The sequence below is a fragment of the Prosopis cineraria genome, unplaced genomic scaffold, assembly GCF_029017545.1.
Source record: "Prosopis cineraria cultivar Desert tree isolate PC_DT_omini unplaced genomic scaffold, ASM2901754v1 PC14, whole genome shotgun sequence".
Classification (NCBI taxonomy): Eukaryota; Viridiplantae; Streptophyta; class Magnoliopsida; order Fabales; family Fabaceae; genus Prosopis; species Prosopis cineraria.
In genome coordinates, this window is record NW_026555345.1 from 28707864 (window position 1) to 28735835 (window position 27972).

Below are 27972 nucleotides of genomic sequence, written 5' to 3' on the forward strand. Positions count from 1 at the left end.
AATAAATTATATGAAAATATTCTAAAATTCACCAAAATTATATAAATATTTTTATATTTTAAATTGACATATATTTATCTTGAAAATAAAGAAACAACGTGTTGATTTCTTTTAGGTTTTACTTAAATTACCAAAAAAAAATTAGGAAAAACTCGTGTATCTTTTTAAGTAGAGATAATATTTGTATAATTTCAATATAATTATAGATAGTTTACAGTGATCTTGAAAATAAATGAGACATTTCTATAATTACAAACAAAATCCAACAACAATTTATATAATATATTTTTATATAGATTATTTTAGCTTTAAGACACAAACATGTATCATAACTAATAAATATTCCTCAACAAAAAATATTTAAAATATCTAAATTTATAGCATTATATTATAAGGCAACTTAATTGATTAAGTCAGTTCTATTTTGGTTGGTGAAATTAATAATTATCTGTTGGTGTCATATGAAGAAAAATAATATATCCATATTTAATAAAAATATGTTCTATCCTATTATATGAGTATAACTGAATACTCTTGTAACCGTGTTATTATTAGAAAAAAACAAAAGAAGAAGAAAAATTCGGTTGGAAAGAATTAAATTTGGCCAAGTTGATTTAAGAAAAAAAAAGCTTGAAAGCATTAAGGTTGAATGTGGCAAACTGGCAATGCATAAGATCCGACATATGCTAATGCTTGCCATTGACATAATTGTTTGTTAAATGTTAATTAATCTCTCCATATCAAAACATAAGTCTTTTTGGGAGAATTTTTTTTTATTTTATTTTATATATCTTTTTAAAAGTTGAAAGCAGCATCTATAAAAAATTTCTATTATTCCCTTTTTTATTTCATTACAATTAAGTTACATTACGATTAATGCGTTAGCTTGTGGAACAATTTTCTTATTTTCTAAATGATTTTTACAATTAAGTTTCAGTCAATTTTAAATTCTTTTTGAGTGATACTATATCCTAAAAGAAGAAAATCATCAATAAATTCTATGTCAATTAATTAATATTTACATATGTTGGGTCATACTATCTCTATATTGTTTGTCTTGGAAAGACAAGTTCGTGACAAAATTATTTAGCAAGACTCACTAATATTGAAATTAAGAATATTAAAACAATTTTCTCTAAAATAACTGACTAAATATGTAAATTATAACATCATCCCTAAGGGAAAAAATTATTTACTTATTCATGAATTTTATACAAACATGACATAAAACGTATTCCAGCTTTATATCTGTTGTCATCTATGTGGATATAAACAAAAATATAGAAATTAGAAAATACATTATTTAAATTTTTTATCTGTTGTTATCTTATAAGTCAAAGACAGTGCCTAGTTAACATTATTATTAAATAAAAATTCACATTATTCACAATTCACTGTTTACGTCACGGAGAGGAAGAAAATTCCAATCCACGTCCCTATACAAGAGATTGGATCTGCTTGATAAGTCAACAGGTGACCGGCAGATTTTTATTCTCGTTTGTCCAGGTTCTTTTCTGTTTTCTTACGAATCAAATAATTTCATTGGTTCAGGTAAAAAAAAAAAAAGAAACATCACAGGCCAAGAAAGAAATAACAATAATTATGACGTCAAAAATCAAATATTTTCTTGAAAGAATTATATATGAATCTCACCCAACATAATTGATTATTTTCATTCATTAATAACTAAACTTAGGAAAATGACAAAGTTATTAATGAATTTAGAAGTAATTAATGATGTTAAGGGGAATCTTAAAATAATTTACGCCAATTTGTTCCTCCAGAATCCTGATAAAGCGGCCACCAACATCTGTACTCTCTACCTGGGAGTCGCCAGCTTAGCGTTTTTTTTTTTTTTTTTTGCTTAGTGGCTTGAAATGAAAATGTTGCGATGAAAAAGACAAAGCATTTGGGCGAAGCACTGGAGTGGGAATTACTTGGAAAAACGAAGGGGGAGTGGAAAGTTGGTTTTTTCAAGAATCAACATCATAGCTCCAGTAAATGTGCTGTACTTAGCGTGCTTCAAAGGCGTCTGCAACTTCGTTGGGCTAAAGGATATCACTATTGAAGTCAATGTCCACCGTGCTCAAAGTTATAATTGGATGAATAGGAATACAACTGCTTGTTTCTGCTGCTCCAACATTGTGAGAGACATTAGAGCCATGACACTTCGGGATTGGAATTTTCACGATAGTATAGCCGATGATGAAAGTTGCAGGGCTTGTTTTCTTTTTGTTTGCAGTCTTTATTTTGTATTCTGGTTAGTTTGTTAGTATTTAATCCCATTTTCATTTCCAAAAAAAAAAAAGACCAAGCATTCAGTGCCCCACATTTTTCAATATTTTAATCTTTCTTGTCATAACTTGCAAGTGGCGCGGGAGCTGTTGTAATTTTTAACAATGGAATCATCCTCTTTCCCGCTGCTATTTGGCGAATTTACCCATCCAATCTCCTCCACTCCTCTCAGCTTTCTCCTCTTCACAACATCCAACTTTTCCTGGAAAATCGAGGCCCTGAAAATGTCAGATTCCGAGGACGAAAATCCCGAACTTACTCCCCAGTCAAAGCCTACCGCCGAGGAACCTGGGTCTGTCATGGATTTCGACCTCGACCCAGAGACTTCTTGGCCTTTAGATCAGATAGCTTTCACCTCTAACCCTATGTCCCCTTTTCTGATCTCCTCCACCTCCGAGCAACCTTCTTCTCCTCTCTGGCTTTTCTCGGACTTGGACGATGATGGGCAAGCTAAACTTGCCACTTCGGCCCTCTCCGACGTCCATCGATTGCTCTCCTGTATGGTTTTCGTCCATTTTGGATTCGTTGTTGAATGGATTTTGCAGTTTTCATCCATCTTCTTGAGACTTTTTCTAATGCTTATTTTGCATCTTTTCAAGTTGGTTGTAAATTGAAAAGCTACCACTCACTGAAACGGGCTTTATTTGACCTGAAAATATAAGAAGGTCAATGATTATATTTTTGCAAAGTATAAAGTTGATAAAGATTTTTTTTTTTTGGCATCTTCAATCTGTGTATATTTTGGGAAGTTTCATATATTTCATTTTAATCCCTACTGTCTTCAAGTTTTAATTATTTTTGGTAACTGGGAAACTTGATTAAAAAGCATAAATGAAATAGCAATGGAGCTCTGTCTCATTGATTGTGATTTCTTTGCATTCTCCAATTCAATGAAGCTTGTTGCTTGCTTTTGCGATTAAAGTTGGAAAATATTTATTTTCGTTTACTAAACCACATAGCTGACTTTACTTGATGGGTTCGTGTTCTTATACTCCTGTCTTTTAATTCCTTTCTTCAGTGTTCGAGCAAGCTGATATTTATGGGCCAGAGTACTCTCTATACTTTCTTCTTGTTCATTGGGTCTTAAAATTTTGCCTAGATTTTTAAGACGTTACTATGATGATTGCAGTATTTATACATTCAGAAATTAGTTTTTCTATTTTAAATATACTGTTATGTTGAGCTCGATGGTTTTGGTGCCAAAACTTCAAATTTTTCTGGGCAGCTGCATTTCTTCTGACTGAAGTTACCGTTTTCAGGCAATTCGAATTCAGTAGCTGAAAAACCAGTGGAGAATGAGGAGACCAAAAATACCTCATCGCCGTGTGTGGCCCTGCCACCACTACCATTAGAAACTCCAGATGGGTACTGTTTCATTAAAGAAAGGATGACACAAGCACTAAGGTACTTCAAAGAATTGACTGACCAGAATGTTCTGGCTCAGGTTTGGGCACCTGTGAAAGTCGGGAACCAGTATGTCCTTACAACTTCAGGGCAACCCTTTGTTCTTGATCCCCATAGTAATGGACTGTATCAGTATAGAACAGTCTCTCTTATGTACATGTTTTCAGTGGATGGGGAGAGTGATGGAATCCTTGGCCTTCCTGGTCGTGTTTTTCATCAGAAGTTACCAGAATGGTCTCCCAATGTTCAATATTATTCTAATAAAGAGTATCCCCGCCGAAATCATGCTCAACATTACAATGTTCGTGGAACCTTGGCTTTGCCTGTGTTTGAACCTTCAGGGCAGTCATGTATTGGTGTTCTGGAGTTGATAATGACTTCTCAGAAGATTAACTATGCCCCTGAGGTTGATAAAATATGCAAAGCTCTTGAGGTTGGGTTTCTTCCACCCTTTTTATCCATATCAAGTACTGTGCTTTGCTCATGCAGTGTCAGTTTCATGTGTACTGTGTGATGGTTATACATTTTCAAGATTGATTTCCAAAGCATCCATGACTTTTTATACTCATGATGCTAGCATGTTGGAACATGTTATATGAGTATAAACATTTATGGGATTTCCTTAATCACCTGCTGTCAGTTTTTCCTGCAGGCAGTAAATCTGAAGAGTTCAGAAATTTTGGAGCATCCATTCACTCAGGTGATTTTTAGGTTATAACTATATTATATTCCTATCTGATGTATACTGAAAGGTGTGTATATTTATGGTGTTGTATATCTTACCCCTCTATTCTCACAGATATAACTTGGCAATGCTTTTGAACCAGATTTGTAATGAAAGCCGTCAGAATGCATTGGCAGAGATATTGGAGATATTGACAGTGGTCTGTGAAACTCATAAATTACCTCTGGCCCAAACATGGGTTCCCTGTAGGCATCGGAGTGTTCTGGCCAATGGCGGTGGCCTGAAGAAAAGCTGCTCCAGCTTTGATGGTAGTTGCATGGGGCAAGTTTGCATGTCTACTACTGATGTTGCATTCTATGTCATAGATGCTCATATGTGGGGTTTCCATGAAGCCTGTGCTGAGCATCACTTGCAACAAGGCCAAGGGGTTGCTGGGAAGGCATTTTTGTCTGGCAATATGTGCTTCTGTGGGAACATTACCCGGTTCTGCAAAATTGAGTACCCTTTAGTACATTATGCTCTCCTGTTTGGCTTAACCAGCTGTTTTGCTGTCTGTTTGCAAAGCTCTCATACTGGAAATGATGATTATATATTAGAGTTTTTTCTGCCTCCTAAGGTCACAGAATTAAAAAGAACAAAAGACTATGTGGGGTCTATAGTAGCAACAATGAAACACAGCATTTTCATGGTCTTAAGATAGCTGCTGGTTTTGAACTTGAGGAGGAATTTTCAGTTGAAATCATTGAAACGACGAGTGAAAGGGTTTATTCAAGACTTGAATCTATTGTGATTGCCGAACTTCCTAAATCGCCATATGGACCTGATGCCTTGCCAAATATGGGGGAGATGGTCCCACTGGATACGTCAGAGCAGCAAATGGTATTCTTGAATGATATAAATGGACGAGGGAATCTTGGTGACAAAGCTGGTGGAGCTTCTGATCATATATCTTCTTTGGGGACTAAAAACATAAAGAAACCCTCTGAGAGAAAACGGGGAAAAACTGAAAAATCAATTAGTCTTGAAGTTTTGCAAAATTATTTCGCTGGGAGCCTTAAAGATGCTGCAAAGAGTCTTGGTGGTATGTTAGTGATCTAAATCATTGTTATTAGAAATGTTCTTACTTCATCTCTATGAATGTGCTGCTAATTGAAACATAGATTTATTAAAGAACGTACCTCCAAAACATATGAAAGGTTACTGTTTTTCCGTTATCAATAGTTGCTCATTTATTTACATATAAAAGATTTTTTTTATTTTTTTATTTTTTGTGTGGAGAAATGTTAACAGGGATTTATGAGAGAGCTTTTCTTATGGCCTCCCTGTGGGAAACAGCAGACGGCTTTTTCAGGGGGGTTTCCCATGTAAATTTACAAATTAATTTGGAAGCTCTTTTGAGCCAACGATTCTGTAAACTCACCCCTTGTTTTGGGATGGAAGGCTTCTTTTCAAAAAATTCTCTCTTTTATAAAGTTTTTTCTTCTCAGACACACTCTTGCTGTACAGTTTGCCCCACTACCATGAAGCGCATATGTAGGCAGCATGGGATATCGCGTTGGCCATCTCGGAAGATTAACAAGGTCAATCGTTCCCTGTCCAAGCTCAAGCGGGTCATTGAATCTGTCCAAGGTGCTGAAGGAGCATTTGGTTTGAATTCTCTCAGTACCAGTCCACTTCCCATGGCTGTTGGTTCCTTTCCTGAGCCTTCAAACAAGTTCAGCCAGCAAGCCTCGCTAAGCGCGCTCAACTGGCAGAACCACAGATGAAAGAGAGTGAGTTGGATGCTTGCAAAGTATCAGAAACAAACAGGCAAACTGAGGTAGAACATCAGTTGGTAGGAGGAAGGGTACAAAGTCCTGAGACAGGGATACGTGAGAAAAGTGGGTCCAGTCAGGAGTTTGGTAAATGTCTGAAGGACCTAGAACGGCGAGCGCCTCAAGTGAAGATTGGGCGAACCCTACTTCTAATGGTTCGTGTGTCATGGTAGTCCCCCAAATGAAAGTTCACCTTCGAGAGATATATTCACTACAAAAAGGGGGGGGGGGACAAGAAGAACATAACCAATCAATATCCCACTTAATACAAGACACATGATTCTTATGTAGAATGAGCTTAGCTTGCTTCTTTGATGAAACGAAGATGTTTGGAATGACAACTAGAAAACGAGGCCAATGATAATTAGGGACGGTTCGATTTAAGCTGTCCTCTCACAAGAAATGAATCAGTTTTCCAATCTATGAACTGTGGTTATTAACTAACCGAACTATTCGGATCTGACTACTTACCCTTCTCTGAAATTGTCCGTAACGGTTTTTAAACAGATTCAATTCGTGTATGTCCACTTTCAGGTTAGATTTCTATACTGGAGTTCAGATGAAGGATAAATCACAAGAAAACCCTTGCAGAATTGGACAGAAGAATGAAGCTGACACGAGGAATTTATGTAACTAGATCCATTGTTCGAATTCCTCTTTCTATTCTTCTGGGGATGGTATTTATTCTCTGAAGAAGGGATATCAGCTAGTTCCTCCTATTGGAGGGAGATGATATCCTTCTATTGGAGGCATGACATGACACGGCCAAATAGTAATGAAAGCATTTAACAGGGCCTCTTTAGTATGTTAGCTAGTGATCTGTAAACTGCCAAAGAGGTATCTTCATTACCAAGGCCATCTTCCTCTCTCTGTGTCTCCCTCAAAGCTCGCCTTTGCAAGGCACCATGGGAGTCGAATTAATTCTTGTATGGATGCTTGGTCGTGTGAGATGCTCTAATTTATTGTACGTCCACTTGATGTTGCTCCTCCGACGAAAGGGTGATGCAAAATGGATGTAATTTGTCACTTCTCTAAAGCATCCCGTGGTCGTGGAATTGTAATCACAGTTGATCATGAACTATTCATTGAACGCTTTATAACTTAATGCTTTGTTTCTCTAACTATATCGCGTTTCATGGCAGAAATGAATTTGACAAATATTGGAGTTTTACTAGAAGACGTTCGAGGCCATGGACTATATCTTTATTTATGATTAATAATGTCTCGCACTCGAGCAAGAGTTTGCAGTCTGGATCTTCTCGCCATACTGCCGATTATCTTGCAAATATTATTTTAACAAATAAAAGAAGAGTTTGAACTAGTTTCCTAGTGGAAAATATGTTGAGGATTAAGCTTCAAAAATACACGTTAGTGGTTCAAGAACCCAAAATATCTGAGCAAGTTTGCTCGCTGGAACGCTCCATCCTCTCATGTTTCTATCCCTCATCCCTGTAATCAGTTCTCTTTCTTTTTGTTTTTTTTAATAGATAGGAATAGTAGTGGAAAGAAATCGAGCTACTATACTGCTGTTTATAGTAGAATTCACAAGAACATCTCAAGCGCTCAAACCATTACCGCGAAGTAAGAATATTGAGGACCTTCAGAAGCAGAAGAATTGGACTATGAAATCAATTACCAAATAAATGCAGACTAAACAGAAAATATTTGGTTGGAATAAACAAAACTAGACAAGAACACTTGCCATTCTTCATTTCTCAAAACAATAACATGTTTCTAAAAGTATCTAGTCCTCAACTTTAAAAATTGAATAACACAAATACTAAGATATCACTGCCACAACGCTTCATGTGAAAATGGAAAATTAAGCCTTCTTCTTCTCTCCACCTCCACCAGCCCTGTCACAATAACAGAGAAAATAAGCAAAAGTATTAACTACAAACAAGTTAATCAAAATAAATGAATCAGCCATTTTATCCACCATGATATTAACACAAGCATAGAGCATTAAAAGATTGTGGGATAACCTCATCTTTCGGAGAACATTGGACATCTCCTCACGCTTCTTCTTGGCCCTCTTGTGAGTGCCTAACCTTCTCTTGGCCACCTTCAATGCTCTTTTATCTTTACCAACCTTGAGAAGCTCAGTTATACGCTTCTCATATGGAGCAAACCCCGCAACTTCACGTATCAACGATCTCACAAAATGGACACGCTTGCTTGTTTTCTGTGTATACCACAAAATAAATTTCAAAATAGCTACAACAACGTGATAATCGCATGAGGAAGATCAACTTCCAAAATAAATACAATTAAACTATGGCATTACAAAGTTTAAAGGTGTAACATGAACCAAAGCACTCTCAGGCTCAATCAAAGTAAATGTCCTAAAATAAACATAAGTGCAAAAAAAATGACATATCAAACATCTGCTCCTAGAATATTCCGCTGGATCATCATATGCCTCTAGGTGTCAAATATTGAGCAACCGGCATTCTATCCGTTAATATCACCAAAGTAAAAAAAGGCAGTAATACAAAAAGTATATATAAAGAGAATTTGTGCTACTCATATTCCTATTCTTATTGGTACTAAAATTGGCAATCCGCTGTGAGTACCATTGAACTTCGACAGAATTTGTTACTTTCAATGCGGTTTGTACAGGAAATTGCATCTAATAACAGACAAATCTCATCTCAGTAATTATTAGAAGACCCCAGGGCGATGCTTAATTATCAGACATCAGTAAACAATAGCTGTCAAATATACTATCTTTTAAATTACTTCAAATGTAAGCACACAACGGAAAAACATTTGAGGCATCAAAAACAGCTTACCCCCTTACGATTTGATGGGCGCGGAGCCAATTCCTTCTTAGTCACCACATGGCCCTTGTTCAGCCCCACAAAAAGACCCGTGCTTGGCTGCTTAGGAGCCATTCCCTGAGCAAAAAACAAGAACGTCCATTTAGAATAACACAAACCTTCACGGTTTGAAAGAGAAGGAAAGGAAAGAGACTCGAATAAGATTAATACTTCAACTTGATTGCATGATCCCATCAAACATTAAGTAAGTAGTCATGGTTTTACATAAAAAAAAAAATCAAGCATAAACCATATGTAGACGGAAGTCATTGTATTCGTATCATAAAAAATCAACATAACCGAGCTAATAAATGAAGTTGTCCATCAAATATTTCCAATACATCAAGTTATTCTACCAAAAACAAAAAATCACTACATCGAAAATTCCTTACGCTTTTCGAAGAAATTTTAGAAACTGAACCCCAAAATAGTGAACCAAAGAGAAGAACTGCGGAGAAATTCTTTACCTCGTGGCTGCTGAGAGGGTAACAAGCTACAACGGTGAGAGAGGGTCCGAGCCGATCTAGGGTTTTGAGGTATTCGCAACGATTTTATAGGGAAGCTTTTAGGCCAGTGAGTCTCTCTCTCTCTCTCTCTCTCTGTTTTTTCTTTTTTATTGGCTAGTGGACCCGTTATTTATTTGGGCTTATCACAGAAGCACCTAATTTAAGGGTTCTACTGATTGTGGATCTACTTATTGATGACACGACTAATCAGGCTTAGTACAAAAATAATCCAATTCCGTTGTCCCAATTAAAAGATACTCCTTCTTATTTATGAAATAAAAAAAAAATTAATTTTAATTTTATTTATAAAATTTTTTGCTCCTATTTATTTTTTATTTTTTTTACTCTCATTAAATGTTATAAAAAATTATTAAATATAATTTTTTTGTCCTTTGGGTAAATTTAAAAACTTATTAAATTTTAAGGTTGGGTTAATAAAATTTAAAGCTTTTCTTAAATATTAAATATATTAAAAGTGATTTATAAATATGATAAAAAAATAATAAGATAAAAGGCAAAGAAATTTAAACACATAATTTTTCTTTTCTTTTCTTTTTGTCCTTTTAGATGAAACAAATTCTGACTAGAAAATTAAATGTAAAATTCATAACTAATCACATCATAAATAATACATTTTAATTTTTATAATCGAAATAATGTACAAAGAACTTACTTAATTGATGGGCCGGAGAAAATGAACTTACTTAGTTTTAGTAATATAAATATAAATATATTTTACATTTGTACATGTACCTTAAATGCCGTTTTTCAGTCATTTTATTTGATTTTAAGACAATAAAACATATATGATAATAAGTACTAATATCTGAAATATATTTTTAATATTATCTTATGTTATTATAATATATTAGCATATTAGCATATTTTTACTTTATGTAATTTTAAAATTAGCTTTCAATTAAACTTAAGTAACTGGTTTATCCTTAACATAAAATAAGTTATTTGTGAACTAAATGAATAATTTTTTAATTAACTGATTAAAATCACAAAAATAGTTACGGATGAATGGTTTATGGCAAATAAAAAGGGGAATGGGAGGGTTGAAATCTACCCTCAAAATAAGATTCTCCTCACAAAGGAAACTTGGAATTAAAGTGAAGAACTTTCGAGATGTCAATTAATTTGCCCGAAGCAATTGAAATCCAACGCGAATCATAAATCGTGTTTCAGGTTTGAAGATAGAATTGCATTATTTCTCTGGTGTTGATCCTATTTCTACCTGGGCCTTTTCTTTCCTGCCATTGTTAATGGCGTCCCTCATCACTGTGTTCTTGCTTTCTCTGTTTGCCTGCTACCTTGGAAGCTTTTTTGCGGAAAGGTGAGATGCCTGTCCATTTCTCTCCATGTGTTAATTTTGCCTGTGAAATTGAATGCGGACAATTTTCCATTTGAATTCCTTGATTAACTAAACATCTAGATGCGAACTATATGGTTTTCTCAGTGATCTTGTTTTAGCTAGGTCTTTGTTGATGTTTCTTGGATATGCAAATAGTCCAGTTGTGAAAGTGGAGTTTATATTTCGAGAAGGATTATATAACTATTTCAACGTGAAAATTTCATATTTTTCCGCAAATGGTATAAACTATACTATCTTGATCACTCTAATATATAATGTAGGTAAGAATGTCGTCAACACAAGTGTACTTGTTGAGTTGTTCTCTTCATAATAGCGTTAACTTCATTTTGAAATCCTTGGCATGAATGGAGAATTGAAGATGTCTGCATGAATCAAAACTGTCTTACATAAATGTGTTCGCGGGTTTTTGTTTTTTCGATTTTCTGTTGGAGTAAATAAATTGGAGATAACAATGGCCGGCTAAGGTGTTCTGTTTATTTGTTTGTGTATGTGTGTACTAACTTGTGCATGTCAACATTCCTATATATGTTGTGGAATATTTGGTTTGACAATATGTTGTCCAAATAGGTGAACCTTTACCCTGTAGCTTTCCAACGCAAATAAAGATTTCTTCCTCTTGCCACTCGAGAATACATTTCCTTCCTTACGGCTACCAGTCACTATTACTAATATACAATGTTACATTACTTTTTTGGCTTTTGCAGCCGGAAGGGATTAAGGAGTAAGGAATTGAGCCAGAAAACTTTTTTACAATTGGAGCACTCAGTTTATCCCAACAGAATTGACCCAACGCATGTTCATCAGCTCTCTTGGCGACCAAGGTCAGGTACTTTTAAAGACTTTTCTCTGTTAATTATTCTGTGATAGGTCATTTCTTTGGAATGGATAGACTACAGTCTGCAGGTTTAGATATACACTCTTCTATTTACTTTAACTTGTTTATCTCTGTTTTTTGTGCCTTTAAACTTTGCTGTTGCTCCCTGGGCTACAGGGTCTTTCTCTACGAAGGTTTTTTGTCAGATAAGGAGTGTGACTACCTCATTTCCTTGGTATTATTCCCTTCTGTACTTAGCATACTGGCTTATAACACTTGGACTAGACTTTGAATTTAATTGTTTGTTTTTCTTAGGCACAAACTGTGAAAGAAAAATCCTCAGAGGTGGATCGTCATTTAGAGGGAGATGTAATGAACCAGAAGCTTACCTCAGATACTTTGTTGACCACGGAAGTGAGTGTGAACTTTTGATTATATGGTTGGATGGTGCCCTTTAAATGTGCTTGTTCTAAAATTGTCGAATTAGGTTCTATTTGCAGTCATATTTTAAGTATTGTGCTTTTCATGACTTCAAGGTTTCGAAGATTTTTTTTTTTTGGTATTTTTTGGAATCTTTTATTGATGGCAAATTGTTAGTGTGTGTGTGTGTTTAAGCCACTATGAATCAAAATGGGTTCTCCTGTTCTAAGATTCTCTCTACTGGGTTATCCCTATGTGAACTATAGTAAGTTTGTTAAAGAGTGCTAGCATGTATATTTCTTGTATAATTAGTCATATTCCTTTTACTTTATCATCCGTGGACATTCTTCATGTTACTTGTGCTTTCTTTAATTTCTTATCTATCCATTTGCAAATATGCCACATTTCTAATACCAGTAATCACTAGTTTACAAAGTGGAGCATGTGTCAAATATTTATTGTGCTTGAGTTTTTTGTTTTAAAATCTGTACATCATCTCTTGTAGTCTATATTGTCTTTTCTGTATAACTTCCTCTATTTTTCCTTCTACGTCTTCCCATTATTATTATTATTTTTATTCTTTTTAAACTGTGGATTGCATGCATTAGATTTTGCGACAACAGTATCTATTTAGATAAGAACCAGCTTTGACTTTTGGCTTTTGGAAAACATAAAGAAAGGATGAGTTTGTATGGTTGTGTTTATAGGCTTTCAGAGATAACGGCAACCAAAAAGAGGTACTATTTATTACCTTTAATTTTAAGAATTTTCCAAGATATCAACGAGGGTAACTTAGGGTATCAAATTGCCAAGAACCAGCCTGAAGATTCCTGTTTTAAGTATGTAAACTCTTTACCTAGGGGAGTTTAAATCCAAATTGGGTAAAAGCAAAACAGGCCATGTAGGGTGCCCTTTTCTTTTTTCTTTTTCCCTTAATTTAGAGTCAACTACAACATCAAACAGGTAAGTAGCAGTTACTTAAGTTAGCATGGTTAATATAATTCCTAAGAATGCAATCTAAAGATTTCCACCAATGAAAGCACCTCTCTTGCGACTCTTCAAACCAGTAGTACCGAAAGAGCAAAAGCAAATGAGTGATATCCTTCCAAAGCATGTGAGTCCCTGGGTCGGTTTATCTCTCCAACTGAGGTTTCTAATAGAGTGCTTACATGCATAGCAGTCCTGCTGCCTTTCATAACCATTGGAAGTTCTTTACTTCTCTTAGTCTTAGTATGATATTTTTGAACTTTGATCTCTTAACATCAAGTATTTTGAATTACTGCAATAGAAAACATGAAAAGATCTTAAAAAAAAACAAAACAAAAGAAAGTATTTTTCCTTTTTTGCTTCAATTGCCAGAACCATATCTGCTTGTTGTTTTAAGCTCTTTTCATCAGCCACCTATCGTCAGAGACACAATTCTCTGGATATTGTTATGTTAATGGTTTAAATTGTTTTTAGGATGATATTATTGCAAGGATTGAAGAAAGAATTTCACTTTGGACTTTCCTTCCTAAAGGTATCACTATTAATAGTGTCATTCCAGGCCAGTGTCTACCTTCCTATAACTTGTGATGCTCATTCTAATGTATGGTTTGGCTTGATTTCTTGATAATGATGTTTACCAGAGAACAGCAAGCCTATGCAGGTCATGCATTATGGACTTGAAAGGGCCGGACAAAATTACAACATTTTTAACAAATCCGACTTGGAGTTGAGCGGATCCTTGATGGCCACAGTTGTTTTATATCTCTCAAATGTCACTCAAGGGGGCCAAATTCTCTTCCCTGAGTCAGAGGTGAGGTGGCCCATTCCCTAGCCTCTCTCTCTCTCTCTCTCTCTCTGCGCGCTGTATCTTTCTATTCATCTGGTTCTGAACCTGTCTTTACTATTTAATCATATGCTGAACACGTTTAACAGCCCAAGAGTGCAAGCTGGTATGACTGTAGCAGTGATGATAGCTATCTGAAGCCGATCAAAGGGAGTGCAATTCTTTTTTTCTCTCTTCACCTTAGCGCATCTCCTGATAAAAGTAGCTCACATGCTAGATGCCCTGTCCTTGAGGGTGAAATGTGGTCTGCGACTAAATTCTTCTATGCCAGACCGGCTGGTGGGGAGAAGATCTCATCCTCATTATATGGTGGTAATGAATGTACTGATGAGGATGATAATTGTGCCACCTGGGCTGCCATGGGAGAATGTCAAAGAAATCCTGTATATATGATTGGTTCTCCTGATTACTTTGGCACGTGCAGGAAAAGCTGCAATGCATGTTGATCAGAATTTGAATTTTCAACTTCTGCTCATAGATTCGTTTTGCCCTAGAGCTTCTGCGTACACCTCCCTCTGTTTGTCCTTTTTCACCCAAGGTTATGAGAAGTATATGTGGAGTTATGCGTGTTATATATCATGTCAAGAAATTTTAAGCTGCACAGGAGCATAGTGTCAATGAAACTCACAAAGAATAGGTGTTTTCAAGTGATGGGATTTACTTTCAGTTTTAATAAACTTCGTGCGTCTTCCTTTGGTGCGAGGCATACAATCTTAGAATTTCTTTTGTTATATCGCAATGTAAGTTCAAATTTTGGAAGAGCACACTGATGTTGAAATTAGGTCTTTTGCAATCATATGCATTTCCAGATATTATCAATGCAAGATAATGAGATTGTTTGTTTGCTTGTTGTATCTGTCGAATTGTCTTTTATGTAATTATTCTCGTAACTTTGGAGGATGCCATCCATTGGATTGGTCAGAAGAGAAAGTGGTATCATTTAATTTATCAGAAATGGTTTATGTTGCAATAATAATCAAATCGAAAAATTTATAAGGTTTTAAAGATATAAAAAAACAGAGGGAAAGAAAAACCAGCTGAAGCAAAGTGTCGCCGGACGATAGTGAGAGACAAAAGGAAAGACGTCAAAATGGTCAAGGTCGTCAAGGGACCGCTGCTGCAATGAAGAGTCCTGAAGAGATGTATAGAAGTTGGTTATACTAATTGATTTAGATCGTATTTTATTCTTTCTAAATACTCTCTCTCTCTCTCTGTTTGAAAATAGAATGTATTTTTAATCGAATATTATTTTTTAATAAATTAATTATTTATTTTTAAATTAATATCATCTTTTTATATTTACTTTTATTTAATAAAATATTTTAATTTAAAATAAATATAAAGTAATTTATTTATAGGGTATCTTAAAAAAAATACAATAGTTATACTTTAAAATATTAAAAATAATTTACATATTTTAATATTTAATTTTTTAAAAAATGTCTTACATTTTTTTAATAAAGATGGTATATCATTTGTTAATTATAATTGATCCTTTTAACATTTTAAAGAATATTGATATTGATTTTTTTTATTATTTAACCATCTTCTTAACGATAATGTTTAAACAATAAAATTAACAATTTATTCTGTTTTTTGTTTCCCAAAAAAATGAGAACGGGATTCATGAATTTGACGTTAATATTGATTAAAAGCGAAGAATATATTCGATTTGTATTATACATGTATGGTCATTAGATATTTAGATGTGAGTCATGCATGATATTGATATTAATTATTATTGGTTTCTTTGCTGTTTTGCTTTTAAATTCTTTTGGGTAGTGCAGGCCAAAGAAACTTTGTTTTGGGGTAACAACGGCAGAAAGAACTAAGAAGACTATGCCACCTTTTGTTTTGTTCGGTCAGCGAAGACTTCGTCGTTTTTTAACTTTAATACCATACAACGTACCAAGAAAGGCATATTCATAAGAAAACAATTGACCGCAAGTAATTATTATATTGAAAGAATTACATCCACCTTCCAAATAAAAAAATTAATTATTATAAAATTAATTAATAATTAAATTAAAAAAATTGATAATATAATCAGTTATCAATTTTTTTAATTCAATTATTACGGAATATTATAGTAATTAATTTTTTTACGTAAGATTTAAACATAATTCTTCCTATTATATTTCCAACCAAATCAATCCGTTCTTGCACTGTGGATGAGGATCATGAACTCCTTTCGCTAGTCAATCTGCACGGTCATTCAGTCAAATTTTTTAAAAAAGCTGGTTAAAATCTTAATTTTTAAAAAAAATTTACATTTTTAATCATATTTTTTATAAAATAAATATAATATTTAACTTATTCAACACATATTTATTAATTATTGCATGAAGTATAATAAAATAAATATATAATTAAATATATATATATATATATATATATTACATATCTGAAGTCGTATATTTTAGACTATCATTCTCAAAAACGCCCAGGTCAAGACTCAGGAGGGTGTAAGCTTTAAACCCTGTTCGAAACCGGAGTAATTAATTGTTAACACACACATATTTATATATAACCACCCTAGGAATAAATTGAATGTATCATCATCACCTTCGGAAAATTTGAGTGCCCATAGTCTTTGTATATATAATAAAACTCTCCACCAAGAGCGTGACAACCAACCACAGACCAGCATGTTTCCTTGGACTTTAGATATCCACCTAGCCTTCCTCACCTTGCTATTCACATCCATTATCGCTGCCGTCTTAAAGACCAGCAGCCGTAAACATGGGTGGAAACAACCGCCCAGCCCGCCCGGCCTCCCGGTGCTCGGCCACCTCCACCTGCTCGGCGAACTCCCGCATCGCTCCCTCCAAACCCTAGCCACAACATACGGACCCATCATGAGCTTAAGTCTCGGACACGTCCCAACCATAGTATTGTCCACGGCGAATGCCGCTGAGCTCTTCATCAAGTCAAACGACGTCGTTTTCGCCAACCGGCCTCTGCTCCAAGCCTTCGAGTATTTCTCCTACGGGTTCAAGGGGTTGGTGTTCTCAGAGTACGGTCCTTACTGGCGTGGCATGAGGAGGCTGTGCAAGCTTAACCTTCTTAGCGCCTCAAAGGTGGAGTCCTTTGCTCCTCTGAGGATGAAGGAGGTAGAAAAAATGGTGAAGGAGGTTGATAGAGCTGTTATGGCGAATCAGATTGTGAACCTCAGTGAAGTGGTTAATGATGTTCTTGAGAGTATGGTTTATAAGACGATATTGGGGTGTGATATTAAGAAGAACCATGGGCTTGATTTGAAGGGGATTGTTCAAGAGGTCATGCGCCTTTCTGGCGCTTTTAATCTTGCTGATTATGTTCCTTGGCTGGGAGTGTTTGATTTTCAGGTACGATATTTAATTAATTTACAAAGTATTTTAATTTAAAGTATTTTTTTTGAAGAATGGAAACTTGAGATATATAGACAACTTGGGAATTTACATTTTTGAGTGTATATATATCTCAGGGAATGAGAAGACGATTCAAGAGAATTGGCAAAGCACTGGATGAAGTTTTGGAGGAGATATTGAAGGAGCACGAGGAAGCTTCCAGTTCCAAAGCAAACCACAACGACTTCATCGACATACTACTCTCACTTATGCACGAAGACGACGACATTGATCGAACCAACATCAAGGCCATCGTGGTCGACATGATCGGCGCCGCCCTCGAGACCTCCGCCACGATCATTGTGTGGGCCCTGTCGGAACTTCTGAGGAACCCCATGGTTATGAAAGCCCTCCAACACGAGCTCGACACTGTGATCGGACCAGACAACCTCGTAGAAGAGAAAGACATCGGGAAATTGGACTACTTGGAAATGGTGGTTAAAGAGACCTTCAGATTGCACCCGGCAGGGTCCTTGTTACCGCGAGAGACAGTCGAGGACGTCGAGGTTGGTGGTTATTACGTAGCGAAGAAGACGAGGATCATGGTGAACATGTGGGCGTTGGGGCGAGATCCTAAGGCTTGGCCAGAGAAGACGGAGGAGTTTTGGCCGGAGAGGTTTTTGGAGACGGAGGTTGATTTCCGAGGACGAGACAGCCTGATTTTTATGCCGTTCGGGACTGGTCGGAGAGGCTGTCCGGGGATACAATTGGGGCTGTGTACGGTGAAGCTGGTGGTGGCTCAGTTGATCCATTGTTTCCGCTGGGAGCTTCCGTCGGGGATGACGCCAGAAGATCTGGACATGAAGGAGAAGTTTGGTCTTTCAATGCCGAAAGCTGAGCACCTGCTCGCCGTACCAAGTTGTCGTGTTCGTACCAAATCTTAGGAGAATGGACAAAAATTTGTTTGATGTAAAACTATATTCATTTTATAATCAATTTTAAATTTGCGATGATGTTAGGCTGCTTTGCTCTGTTGGACTGGTTTGAGCCCGGCTCTGTAATCGCGTTCATGATATATGTGCGCAGGGATATTAATGGGGACATGTTTTGTCAAAACAGGATTAGAAAATTATCAATTTTATATTATATATCATCTTAAATTCATCGTTGGAGTAATTAACTGATCAGCAAACCTTTGAATATGAAGATTGCTTCAAGGAAACAGGTCCAATCAAGAAAATTCATTTCGGACTCGGACGTCATTCTCAATCTCTCTCGCGATATACACCAAATGCAGATTCTCTTCTTAAATAAAATATCAAGTAGTCTTCATCAAATAAAAAAGTATCAAGCAGTCAGGGACGGATCAAGGTTGATGGTAGCTATATGAGCAGCAAAGAGGGGAGATAGGGACAAAAGAAAATTGAACGGTGAGGGCTGAGAAATTCAACATTCGGGGCCTAAAAGATTCAGGCTTTGTCTGGATAATATCTAAATTGAGGTTCAGTTGGCCGAAACTTCAATTTGAGTTTGTAAAAGGTTATTGGAAGGTTTGAAATGATGTCTAGAAACCCATTTATATGAAAGTTGAAAATATGAACTCGATTTCAGTTATGAGAAAAATTTTAAAACACGTAACATAAATCAAGTTTAAAGTTGATGATTTTTATTCTAATTTTAATTTGCAAACCTTGATCTATTTTAACTTCAATATTGCAAACCAAACACACTCTACTAGTATATACACTTTTGCATTTGGAGTGTGGTCCAAGCCTTTAATTTGATTGGATTTTACTTTTCTCCATACTTTTCTTCTTCTTTTTACCCATATTGGAGTCTTTTCCATCCTTTCTCAACATATTGTATATCTAACTACGTGATATTTGTGTGTGTGTGTGTGTGTGTGTGTGTGTGATGTGATTGTACAAAATGCCATATGACTTGAAACTTCTAGCCACTGATGAAGTATAAACTGTAAGGCATCGATGATTTAAAGGAGGGATATCTTTTTACTTTTGACGACATCAAGTGTGCTTCTCATACAAACCATCAACGAACTTATTAAACAATGCAAATTTAAAAATTTTAATATATACTTTCTAACTAATAAATTTATTTTTGAAAAATATAAAATTTAGAAATCATCTTTATTTTATAACTAAAATTATTAAAATAAAAAATTATTTGAAATATAAAAAAAATTGCTAAAATTTAGATGGTCCAAACTGTAGTGCATTGCAACCAATTTTGCTCCCTAATATTCAAGGAATTTCCTTTCATACAGAAATAAAAAAGCCAAAAAAAAAAAAATCAAGCGTTTCGTTTTGCGGCAACTAGTAAAGATTCATAATTACCACTTACTTACAGGTTTGGTCTAATGAAGGCAGCGATAGAGTCAAAATCCTAGATCAGGAGGGTTACGCAAATAGTTTTTGAATTTTAAACTTTTAAAATGTATAAAAAAAATTTTAACTTTGAAATTACAAGCACCCAAAACCCTACCCTTAAGCTGAAGAAAACAATGTTAGTCGTTACTTTTGTAATTGTGGGGCTTAATTGCATGCAGATGTAGCATTTGAAATTTAAAAGTTGAGGAGATTTTTTATACACTTAGGAGTTTAGAGTCCAAGATATTATTCACACAATAGTTTATGGTTTATGATACTCATTAATCCTTATTTAAATATTAATTTAAAGAAATAAAAAATTGATAAATAAATACATACTTAATAATTTTCTATTATGTTTTTATGTTTTGAAATAATTGAACAATTAATTTATTATCATTTAGGACTCAAATGAGTTTCAAATTTAAAATATCAAAATAAGGGGTGCAAAATATAGAAAGAATGGGCAAAAAATATAAAACTTTATAGCCTACTATCTAATTTTCTCAAATTGATACCCCTACATACATGTGGCTCTGCCACTAAGTGGAGGGACTAGTTTCTCACACATGACGAATCAAAATTTAAATTTTTATTAAAAAAAATTATATTTAGTGTCTGATTGTATTTTAGATAAAGCTGCCTTTAATAAGAGAATAACATGGTTTATTCTTCTCTTCTTCCAAAAGAAGAAGAAATAATATTTTATATATAGTGGTATTTGTTAAGAACATGAGAATGTCATAGTTTTAGAAGTGATATCTTAATTAGTATAAATGAAAGTTGCCTAAATGATTGGTTAGGATAAATTTCTCTCATATCTAACAACTTACATGAGTGTTTGTTAGATTTTTTTAAAATTTACCTCTTTTTTGGTTTGAGAAAGAGGAGGGGAGGGATTTTGCTCTCCTTCCCTTATTTAAGTAGTAAAAAAAGGGATCCTTTCCCTCCATAATAGGTGGCTAAGGAGGGAAGAGGTATAATATGACTTATTAGGACCAATTTACTTATATTATAATATGATAACCTAAAAATACCCTCCCTCTTTTTTGAATTGTCAGGCCATTATCCCTCTTCCCTAGATCACAATGATGTCTATCTTGGTGGATAAGGCAGGCACCTAAGAGGAGAAGTAAATTGGCTGTTTTAAAAAAATTTTAAACCTTTTCCCATCCCAAGTGAATGCGGACAAGAATATGAAAAAAACACTAGAAATTTAAGAAGCTTGAGAAGAAAAACTTGATACAATAGATTTATCTTGGTTTGGCCTAACCACTTAACTTACATTTAATCCTTAAGATCACCCTTGAGATATTCAACTATAATCACAAGTTTCAATGGGTGCTTGCCATTACAATACAGCTTTCAAGACTATACTAATTTTGATTCAACAATAACACTTGTTATACTATCAAGTTGTTACAAAGCACTTAAAAAGCTCTCTTTTTAATATTTCCACTCAAGTAAAATAAATAAAACTTTTAAAAAAGACTCTCTAAAAAGAGTAGATAAATTATGATGAAAGCTTATAAATTTATAAAAGTTTGTTTCATGAAACTGTTAAGAAGTTGGAAAGAAAATGAATGCAAACACTTTAATATTCAATAAATGTGTTCTCAACATTTAGTACAATGTCAAAATCCATTTCAAGCATAAAATGGCTCTATCCATGTGTGGAATGAAGCTTGTGCAATTTCTCCTGGTTCACTCATATGGGGGCTAAAATGCTTTGGATGATAGAAGCTTTTAGCTTCTCTGTGTAATAAATCACACATGAATACCCCTCAAGTGTGGAATGGATGATAGAAGCACCTAATTTTTTTGTGACAAAACACGCTTGAAACATTCCAAAACAAGCTTGATTTGGCTTGCTTGGTTATAGGTTCTTTAAGGTCAAGCTTTAACCCAAAAAAGGTAAGTTCCATTTCAAGTGTAGACCATCCTAATCTAGGCATAAAATGTCATTTATGCAAACGCAAGCTGACTCTCTTAGACAATTCAAGCATAAGCATAAATTGTATTCAAGTGTGAATCAAAACACATGAGCATCTCTAAAACATTTTCACACTTAGCTGCCAAAACACACATAGATCACTCTGATTTACATGTGGAATGATTCACAAAGTAATGTTTAACTTCTACAATCTAATTCAAGTGAGATTCATTCTAGCCTACGCTTGAATTAGATCTACTAAATTCTCTAAGTCTCATTATGCACTTTATGGTTGCCAAAACACGTGTGGATCATCCCATATTAAGTGTGGATTGGAACAATAGATTCAGGTGCACTCTAAAGGTTCAACATTTAAATTTAAAAGACTTATGAACCTAAGATTGGTTCTAAAATGATATATTCTTACCATTTAAAGAAATGTGATTAAGTTTTCATAGTTTCCATATTGAATCTAAGAAAAGAAAATAAATAAACCTACTATACTAAGTCTTCTCTTGACCTTTATATTTTATAAGGTTTTATCACTTTAATGGTTCTCGAAATCTACATAAGAAATAAACACACCTCTCTTAGTTTTGTGATTATCAAAACACATGGTTAAACACATCTCCCTTAGATCATGCCACTGTCCATCTCCTCCACTCGCATCGTAGTTGTTGCCCCTTTCATTCAAATTGTCATCCACATCGAAGTTCTTCACAACTGCTCGTGTTGCCATTTCTCTCTCTTAACTCACGCCAATATCATTGCTCCCTTTGTTTAGATCGTCATCCACCAATGCTTCTCCTTCTATTTAGACTGTCATCCATTGTTGCTTTTCCCTCCATTTAGATCATGGTTTCCTCTCTCCGTTCAAATCATAGTCCTTTGTTATATCAGTGTGTTTTATATATTAATTAATATTTTATCATATTTTATATTTTTATTTTTTAATATAAATATTTGATCTGTACTTTTAAAAAAGATAGTGTTTTATGTGGTTTAGTGGGTGAGATGCATATTTTTATCCTTATTTTTTAAAATTCACAAGTACATGTTATTTAAAATTTTTAAAAAAAAGTAAGGAAAGAAATAATTTTAATAATATAAGGGCATAGTTATTCATATATAATTATTTTTTGGGGCTTTAGCAAATTTGGCCAACCTTATATAACTAAATAAAACTAATAACCCACCTTTTCCTAAATTAAGAGAATGGCTTTTTCTTAATTTTCTTCTCATGCAAAAGATAAAATTACCTTAATGCCTTCGGTAAAAAAAAAAACCCCACTATCCTGATTCCCTTTTTCAAACTGAAGATCTGAACATTTGGCCCACACTCGCTTTCACTCACTTTACCCCACACGAAAGACGACGCTGCACTCTCAGTCAAACACCAAAGAAACTAACAGCAACGACCAAAAAAGCTCACACCAGATGAAAAACTGACTTACAGTTTTGGAAAAGAAGACCACACGAATGTGAGAAGAGGCAAATCGAAGCTCTACATATTCATCTACTAATAAAGACGAACGTGAGGTAGGCAGACTCGCTGCTACAGATTTAAGGTCAAAAATTATGAAGAGATGAGAAAGTCCAGAACTACATCTTCTACATAAAGCCATGTTAAAACTTCAGATTGAGGGTGGGTTACTGGTCATACTCTGTTACTGAAGGCAGAGTTCAAGTGAAGGTTTCAGGTCTTTTATCAATACCGCCAAAGAGGAGGAATCGTCGCACTTCACCAGGTTTTTTCTTTATATCATTGATATATTTTGTCAAATCAAACCAATCTAAGAAGCTAATTGGCCAGTTGTTGTGAGGTCTTTTTTAGGTCTTTGTCGATAAATCTGCTTATCGGTCCCTGGTAAAATAGAAAGATACTGATAATAAAAAGGTGACCTGTCCTCTCCCTCCCAGTCCTTGGTAAAAAAGGAAAAAAAAAGTTTATAAATCACTCGCCTGCTAGTAGTTCTGGTTTGGATTTTGTAGCTTAGTCATCACGACTTCAAGTTGATGATCTGCTTAGGTGAGATGTTTGGCTGTCAAATAAACTCCTATTGGCTGAGGGATACTTTTGTGTTCATGGTTTGGCTAGCCAAAATGACAACTTGAAAAAGAAGGTACGGTTAGGATGGAAAATGGTAACCAGGGAAATTTTTGCATTATAAAAATTTTTCATAATCATAACCAAGGAAAAATGATCAAACTTGAATTACAATGTTCTATTATTTATATTATGATTTGATCTTTCCCCTGATAACTCTTTGTTTATCAATCAATTAAGATCATGGCTTCTTGTAACAGCAAGTGCACAAATTTCATCAAAAGAATCCCATGATTTATGCCCCAATATTTTCTCTATATGCTTTTTCTGTAAGTTGTTAGCATGTTATTTCTTATGGCATTCATCCTTAGTGCTCATCTATTTTCCTAATTTACTTGCCTATTTGTCTTGAGTGGCTGTTTTCTGTGGCTTAACCTCTATAAATAAATGTATGCGTTGTTTGTCACCAAATAAATATGATAAAATGCTTCATATGATAATTGCATTAATATTTGTCTCCAAAACTTAATCTGTCACAAAGAATTATTTCAGCACTTGTCGGTGGCATATCTTTCTGTTAACATGACATATGAGTATTTTAACTGTTAAATTATGACCATGTTTGGGTGAACCCTTTCTACTGTGATCTATTATGGTTGTGTTTTGCATATTTGGCCGACAATCCTTTTTGTGTCAAAAAGTCCAAAGTCCAAGTTGCTATCAGCTTCTCTTTTGATTTAATTGACACAACCTCTGCTTGATACTTAAATATATAATTGACATCTCTTGTTCCTTTTTTGATAAATATATCAATGATATACCATTAGTACACCAATGATATATGTACCTATATCAAAGACATACCATTGTGAAGTGTATTTTTTTCATTACTTTTGTATTTGATTGATCAATGCTAGTACTTAAATATATTAACACTTTTTTAAAATATCAGGGGCAACAACTTCAAGGGCCATTTGTAGGAAAGACAAAGAGGAAATAGAGAATATAAGTTAAGACCAAAGAAGCACAAGAGAATATATAGTCCATAAGGAACTTTGGAATCCTCACCAGAGAATTTTGCATGGCAGCAAGATTGAAGTTGTTGAAATAATAACCTAAAAACTAAATGAGGAGCAGCTTGAAACATTCAAAGAAGGATGTCTAGGACACCTACTAAACAAAAAAATCCATGCTTTTCCAGGGTAATTAGTGCATTAGTTGGTTCGAAGCCAATGGCCTGGCAAAAGGGATGACAAGTTATACTTTTTGATTGGAGGAAAAGTGCTAACCTTTGGATTAAAGGAGTTTGCAATCGTTACTGGCCTAAATTGTAATCCTTTACCTGCTATGAACTTTAATAAAAAACCCATCCCAGCCTTCATAGACAAATTCTTTCAAGTCAAGAACACGTTGCCTAAAAGAAAGGACGTCTTCTCTGTCTTTAGAGGCAACATCCCAAACAATGATGCTGATTTTGTCAAGTTACCAAAACTTAATTGTTTAGAGAACATGCTCTTGTCAAAGCAAGATCATAATGCCATTGATCATAAGTTTTACAAGTTGCTTGAAGATGATAACTTGTTTGAAAAATATCCATAGGGAAGGGTGTGCTACAACATGACTATGGAATCTTTCAAGGATGCAATTAATAAATTTAGTGTCAATTATTGAATTGAAGGATTCCTATATGCCATTGTTAATTGGGCATATGAAATGATACTGGCATTAAAAAAGCATAAATATGCTGAAAAAGTAGGAGACACACTCCCAAAGATATTGAACTAGACAACGAATGATTATTATGAGTGGTCACAACTAGAAAAGAACGTGATCAATGTGAAGGATGTAAGTATGTTCGTAATTTTATATTTACCTTGTATTTAAGTATGTTCAATGCAAAGAATGCAAAGAACGTGATCACGTTTACTTTTTGTAAATCATTTAATATTTAGTAGTTTCTGTAACTATATGTCAATCATATACAGATGGGTGCAATTGATATGCATTATTGGAAAATGAAAAATGTAGAGTTCACTGTCTTGTATAATAGTGCTATATAATGGTATATCAGTGGTATGTACTTGTATATCAGTGATATATGATTTTTTATATCTAATATATATTGAAAAATTGCTAAGTATTACTTGCATTTGACATTAATTAGCAGCTATAACTCATCATGTATCATTTTATTTTGGATATTACAGTTGAAAATATAAGAGTTGGTCATCACAAATCAAGAATGGGAAAAGGATTATATGGACATTTTTTTAGGAGAGAAGAGCACGACTTAAGCTGCAGTAGGAACATCTACTGTGTCACCTCTAAGTGTTGAAGATACTGACAATGATGACCCAGAAACAAATATGCGAGGCTCACTTTCTAGATCAGAAAGTAAGAGAATATACAAAAAGCTTGAGATAATTAAGAAGCGACAGCTACAAATTAAAGAAAGACAAATTGAGATCGCAAAAAGTCAAATAGAGATGCGATCAGTGATAGAAAAAATGTTTGACATGCTTGTCGCACAACAAGAAAATAGTGGAGACAAAGATAAGAGTGTTAATAATATTGATGATATCTTCCATTCTATCAATGTTAAGGTTGTTGTGAGTGAGGATAATCTTCATGAAAAAGAGGAAAACAACCAAGTGAGTTAAGATTTACTTTGTTTCCTATTTATAATTCCACCTATATTAAACTATTACTTGTTTTAATTTTTTCATATTGCTTTTGACTTGATTAGGGACCAATGGCAATGATGCCTTTAAATGTTGAGAGGGGTAACGAACAAGAAGGCTACCACCCGAATGAATCAACAAATACCAGTCAGAAATTGCAAGAAAAGAAGCAAGTACAAATTATACTTCATATGAAAAACTAAATCAAATTATCATTTGTTGACGATATAATTCATATTCATTATTGAAGATTATATAGAAAAAGGACACCATAGTAATGTATATCAATGCTGTACTGTTGGATATCAATATATATTTAGTCATATGTTTGATTATTATAGTTCATGTGGCTGAAATGTTGTAATTCCACCTATATTAAACTGTTACTTGTTTTAATTTTTTCATGTTGCTTTTGACTTGATTAGGGACCAATGTCAGTGATGCCTTCAAATGTTGAGAGGGCTAGCAACCAAGAAGGTTGCCACCTGAATGAATCAACAAATACCAATCAGCAATTGAAGGAAAAGAAGCAGGTATAAATTATACTTCATATGGGAAACTAAATCAAATTATCATTTGTTGACGATATGATTCATATTCATTGTTGAAGATTATATGGAAAAAGTACATTATAGTAATGTATATCAATGCTGTACTGTTGGATATCAATGATATATTAGTCATATGTTGATTGTTATAGTTCATGGGACTGAATATGAATGACATACATTACAATAAAGGACCAGTGCTGTATTATTTCATTATACTTTTATAGCATACATTTGCTATTAACTCTTTGTTCTTTGTTTTTCTAGGCCGACGAAATGGTTGAACCTCCAAAGGACCAACAAAAAAGGGTACGAATCAAGAAAATTGCTAATAGGATGAAAGTTGAAAGGCTTAAGAGGTCAACAAAGACACCTGCTGCACTTCAGTCTCCTTTCACCGTAAATTATAGATCAACCAATGAGGATAAAGCGCAAAAAAAGGACCAAAAAGAGGATGATCAATATGACGGTCCTAGTTATGAGTGACTAATTCAACCAACTATAGAAAAGTTGAAGGACTAATGAAGTTGATGCACCTTTAGCCTTTTGTATTTCGGTTAATTTTAGTCTTTTGTTCCCTTTAGTAGATGATCGATATGAATTGCGCTCTTAATCATTGATATATATCTAATTGCACTGACCAAAGAAAATAGACTTTTAATTTCGAGGTGATAAAATATGAATCTTTTATGGTTACTTTTATATTGATCATTCTTTTGTTTCCTCTGTTGGGTGTTTTGAGTTGCATATTGCATACGTGCTACCACGTTCGCATATGCTACCACGTGCCTCTCAAAGGCTTCTATGCACAATTATGAAAATCGCTTTTATTCTTATAAATAGGAACTAAAGTGCTTCCCTTTAATTCTTATAATTTTTTAAACTATCTCCAAAGACAGTTTACAAAAGATTAAAAGAAAAAAAATATTATGGCTATATGTGAACAATAAAAAAATTATTGTTCATCAGCAATGTACTATGACGCAAAACATATGAATAACTAAAAACAAATTCAAATTCATTAAGTTTCACTTATAGAAAGACTAAAATAAATTTGAAATGTCCAAAAAAAATTTAA

The 27972-nt window shown here is 34.3% G+C and overlaps 4 protein-coding genes across 4 annotated transcripts; 3 read left to right on the forward strand and 1 right to left on the reverse strand.

The window, feature by feature from the left end:
• The first annotated feature begins 2395 nt into the window (after positions 1-2395).
• Positions 2396-6414, forward strand: LOC129293801 (protein NLP6-like). Its single transcript, XM_054931909.1, is given in 7 exon segments — positions 2396-2793; positions 3555-4132; positions 4352-4399; positions 4527-5057; positions 5060-5465; positions 5891-6129; positions 6132-6414. Coding segments are annotated over 7 exon segments (2436 nt in total). The 5' UTR covers positions 2396-2399; the 3' UTR covers positions 6372-6414.
• Positions 6415-7849: 1435 nt separating this feature from the next.
• On the reverse strand, positions 7850-9637 carry LOC129293543 (60S ribosomal protein L36-3-like). The gene is made up of 4 exons (XM_054931556.1): positions 9488-9637; positions 8994-9098; positions 8184-8383; positions 7850-8054 (listed from the first exon to the last, which is right to left on the reverse strand). The coding sequence occupies exons 2-4, from the start codon at positions 9093-9095 to the stop codon at positions 8021-8023; spliced, it is 336 nt and encodes a 111-aa protein (XP_054787531.1). The 5' UTR covers positions 9096-9098; positions 9488-9637; the 3' UTR covers positions 7850-8020.
• Positions 9638-10590: 953 nt separating this feature from the next.
• LOC129293541 (probable prolyl 4-hydroxylase 12) lies at positions 10591-14832 on the forward strand. The gene is made up of 7 exons (XM_054931555.1): positions 10591-10865; positions 11609-11725; positions 11896-11953; positions 12034-12132; positions 13600-13657; positions 13767-13936; positions 14059-14832. Exons 1-7 carry the CDS (start codon positions 10795-10797, stop codon positions 14413-14415), a joined length of 930 nt encoding a protein of 309 aa, XP_054787530.1. The 5' UTR covers positions 10591-10794; the 3' UTR covers positions 14416-14832.
• Positions 14833-16611: 1779 nt separating this feature from the next.
• LOC129293674 (cytochrome P450 CYP736A12-like) lies at positions 16612-18462 on the forward strand. The gene is made up of 2 exons (XM_054931754.1): positions 16612-17316; positions 17436-18462. The coding sequence occupies exons 1-2, from the start codon at positions 16618-16620 to the stop codon at positions 18240-18242; spliced, it is 1506 nt and encodes a 501-aa protein (XP_054787729.1). The 5' UTR covers positions 16612-16617; the 3' UTR covers positions 18243-18462.
• The last annotated feature ends 9510 nt before the right edge of the window (positions 18463-27972 follow it).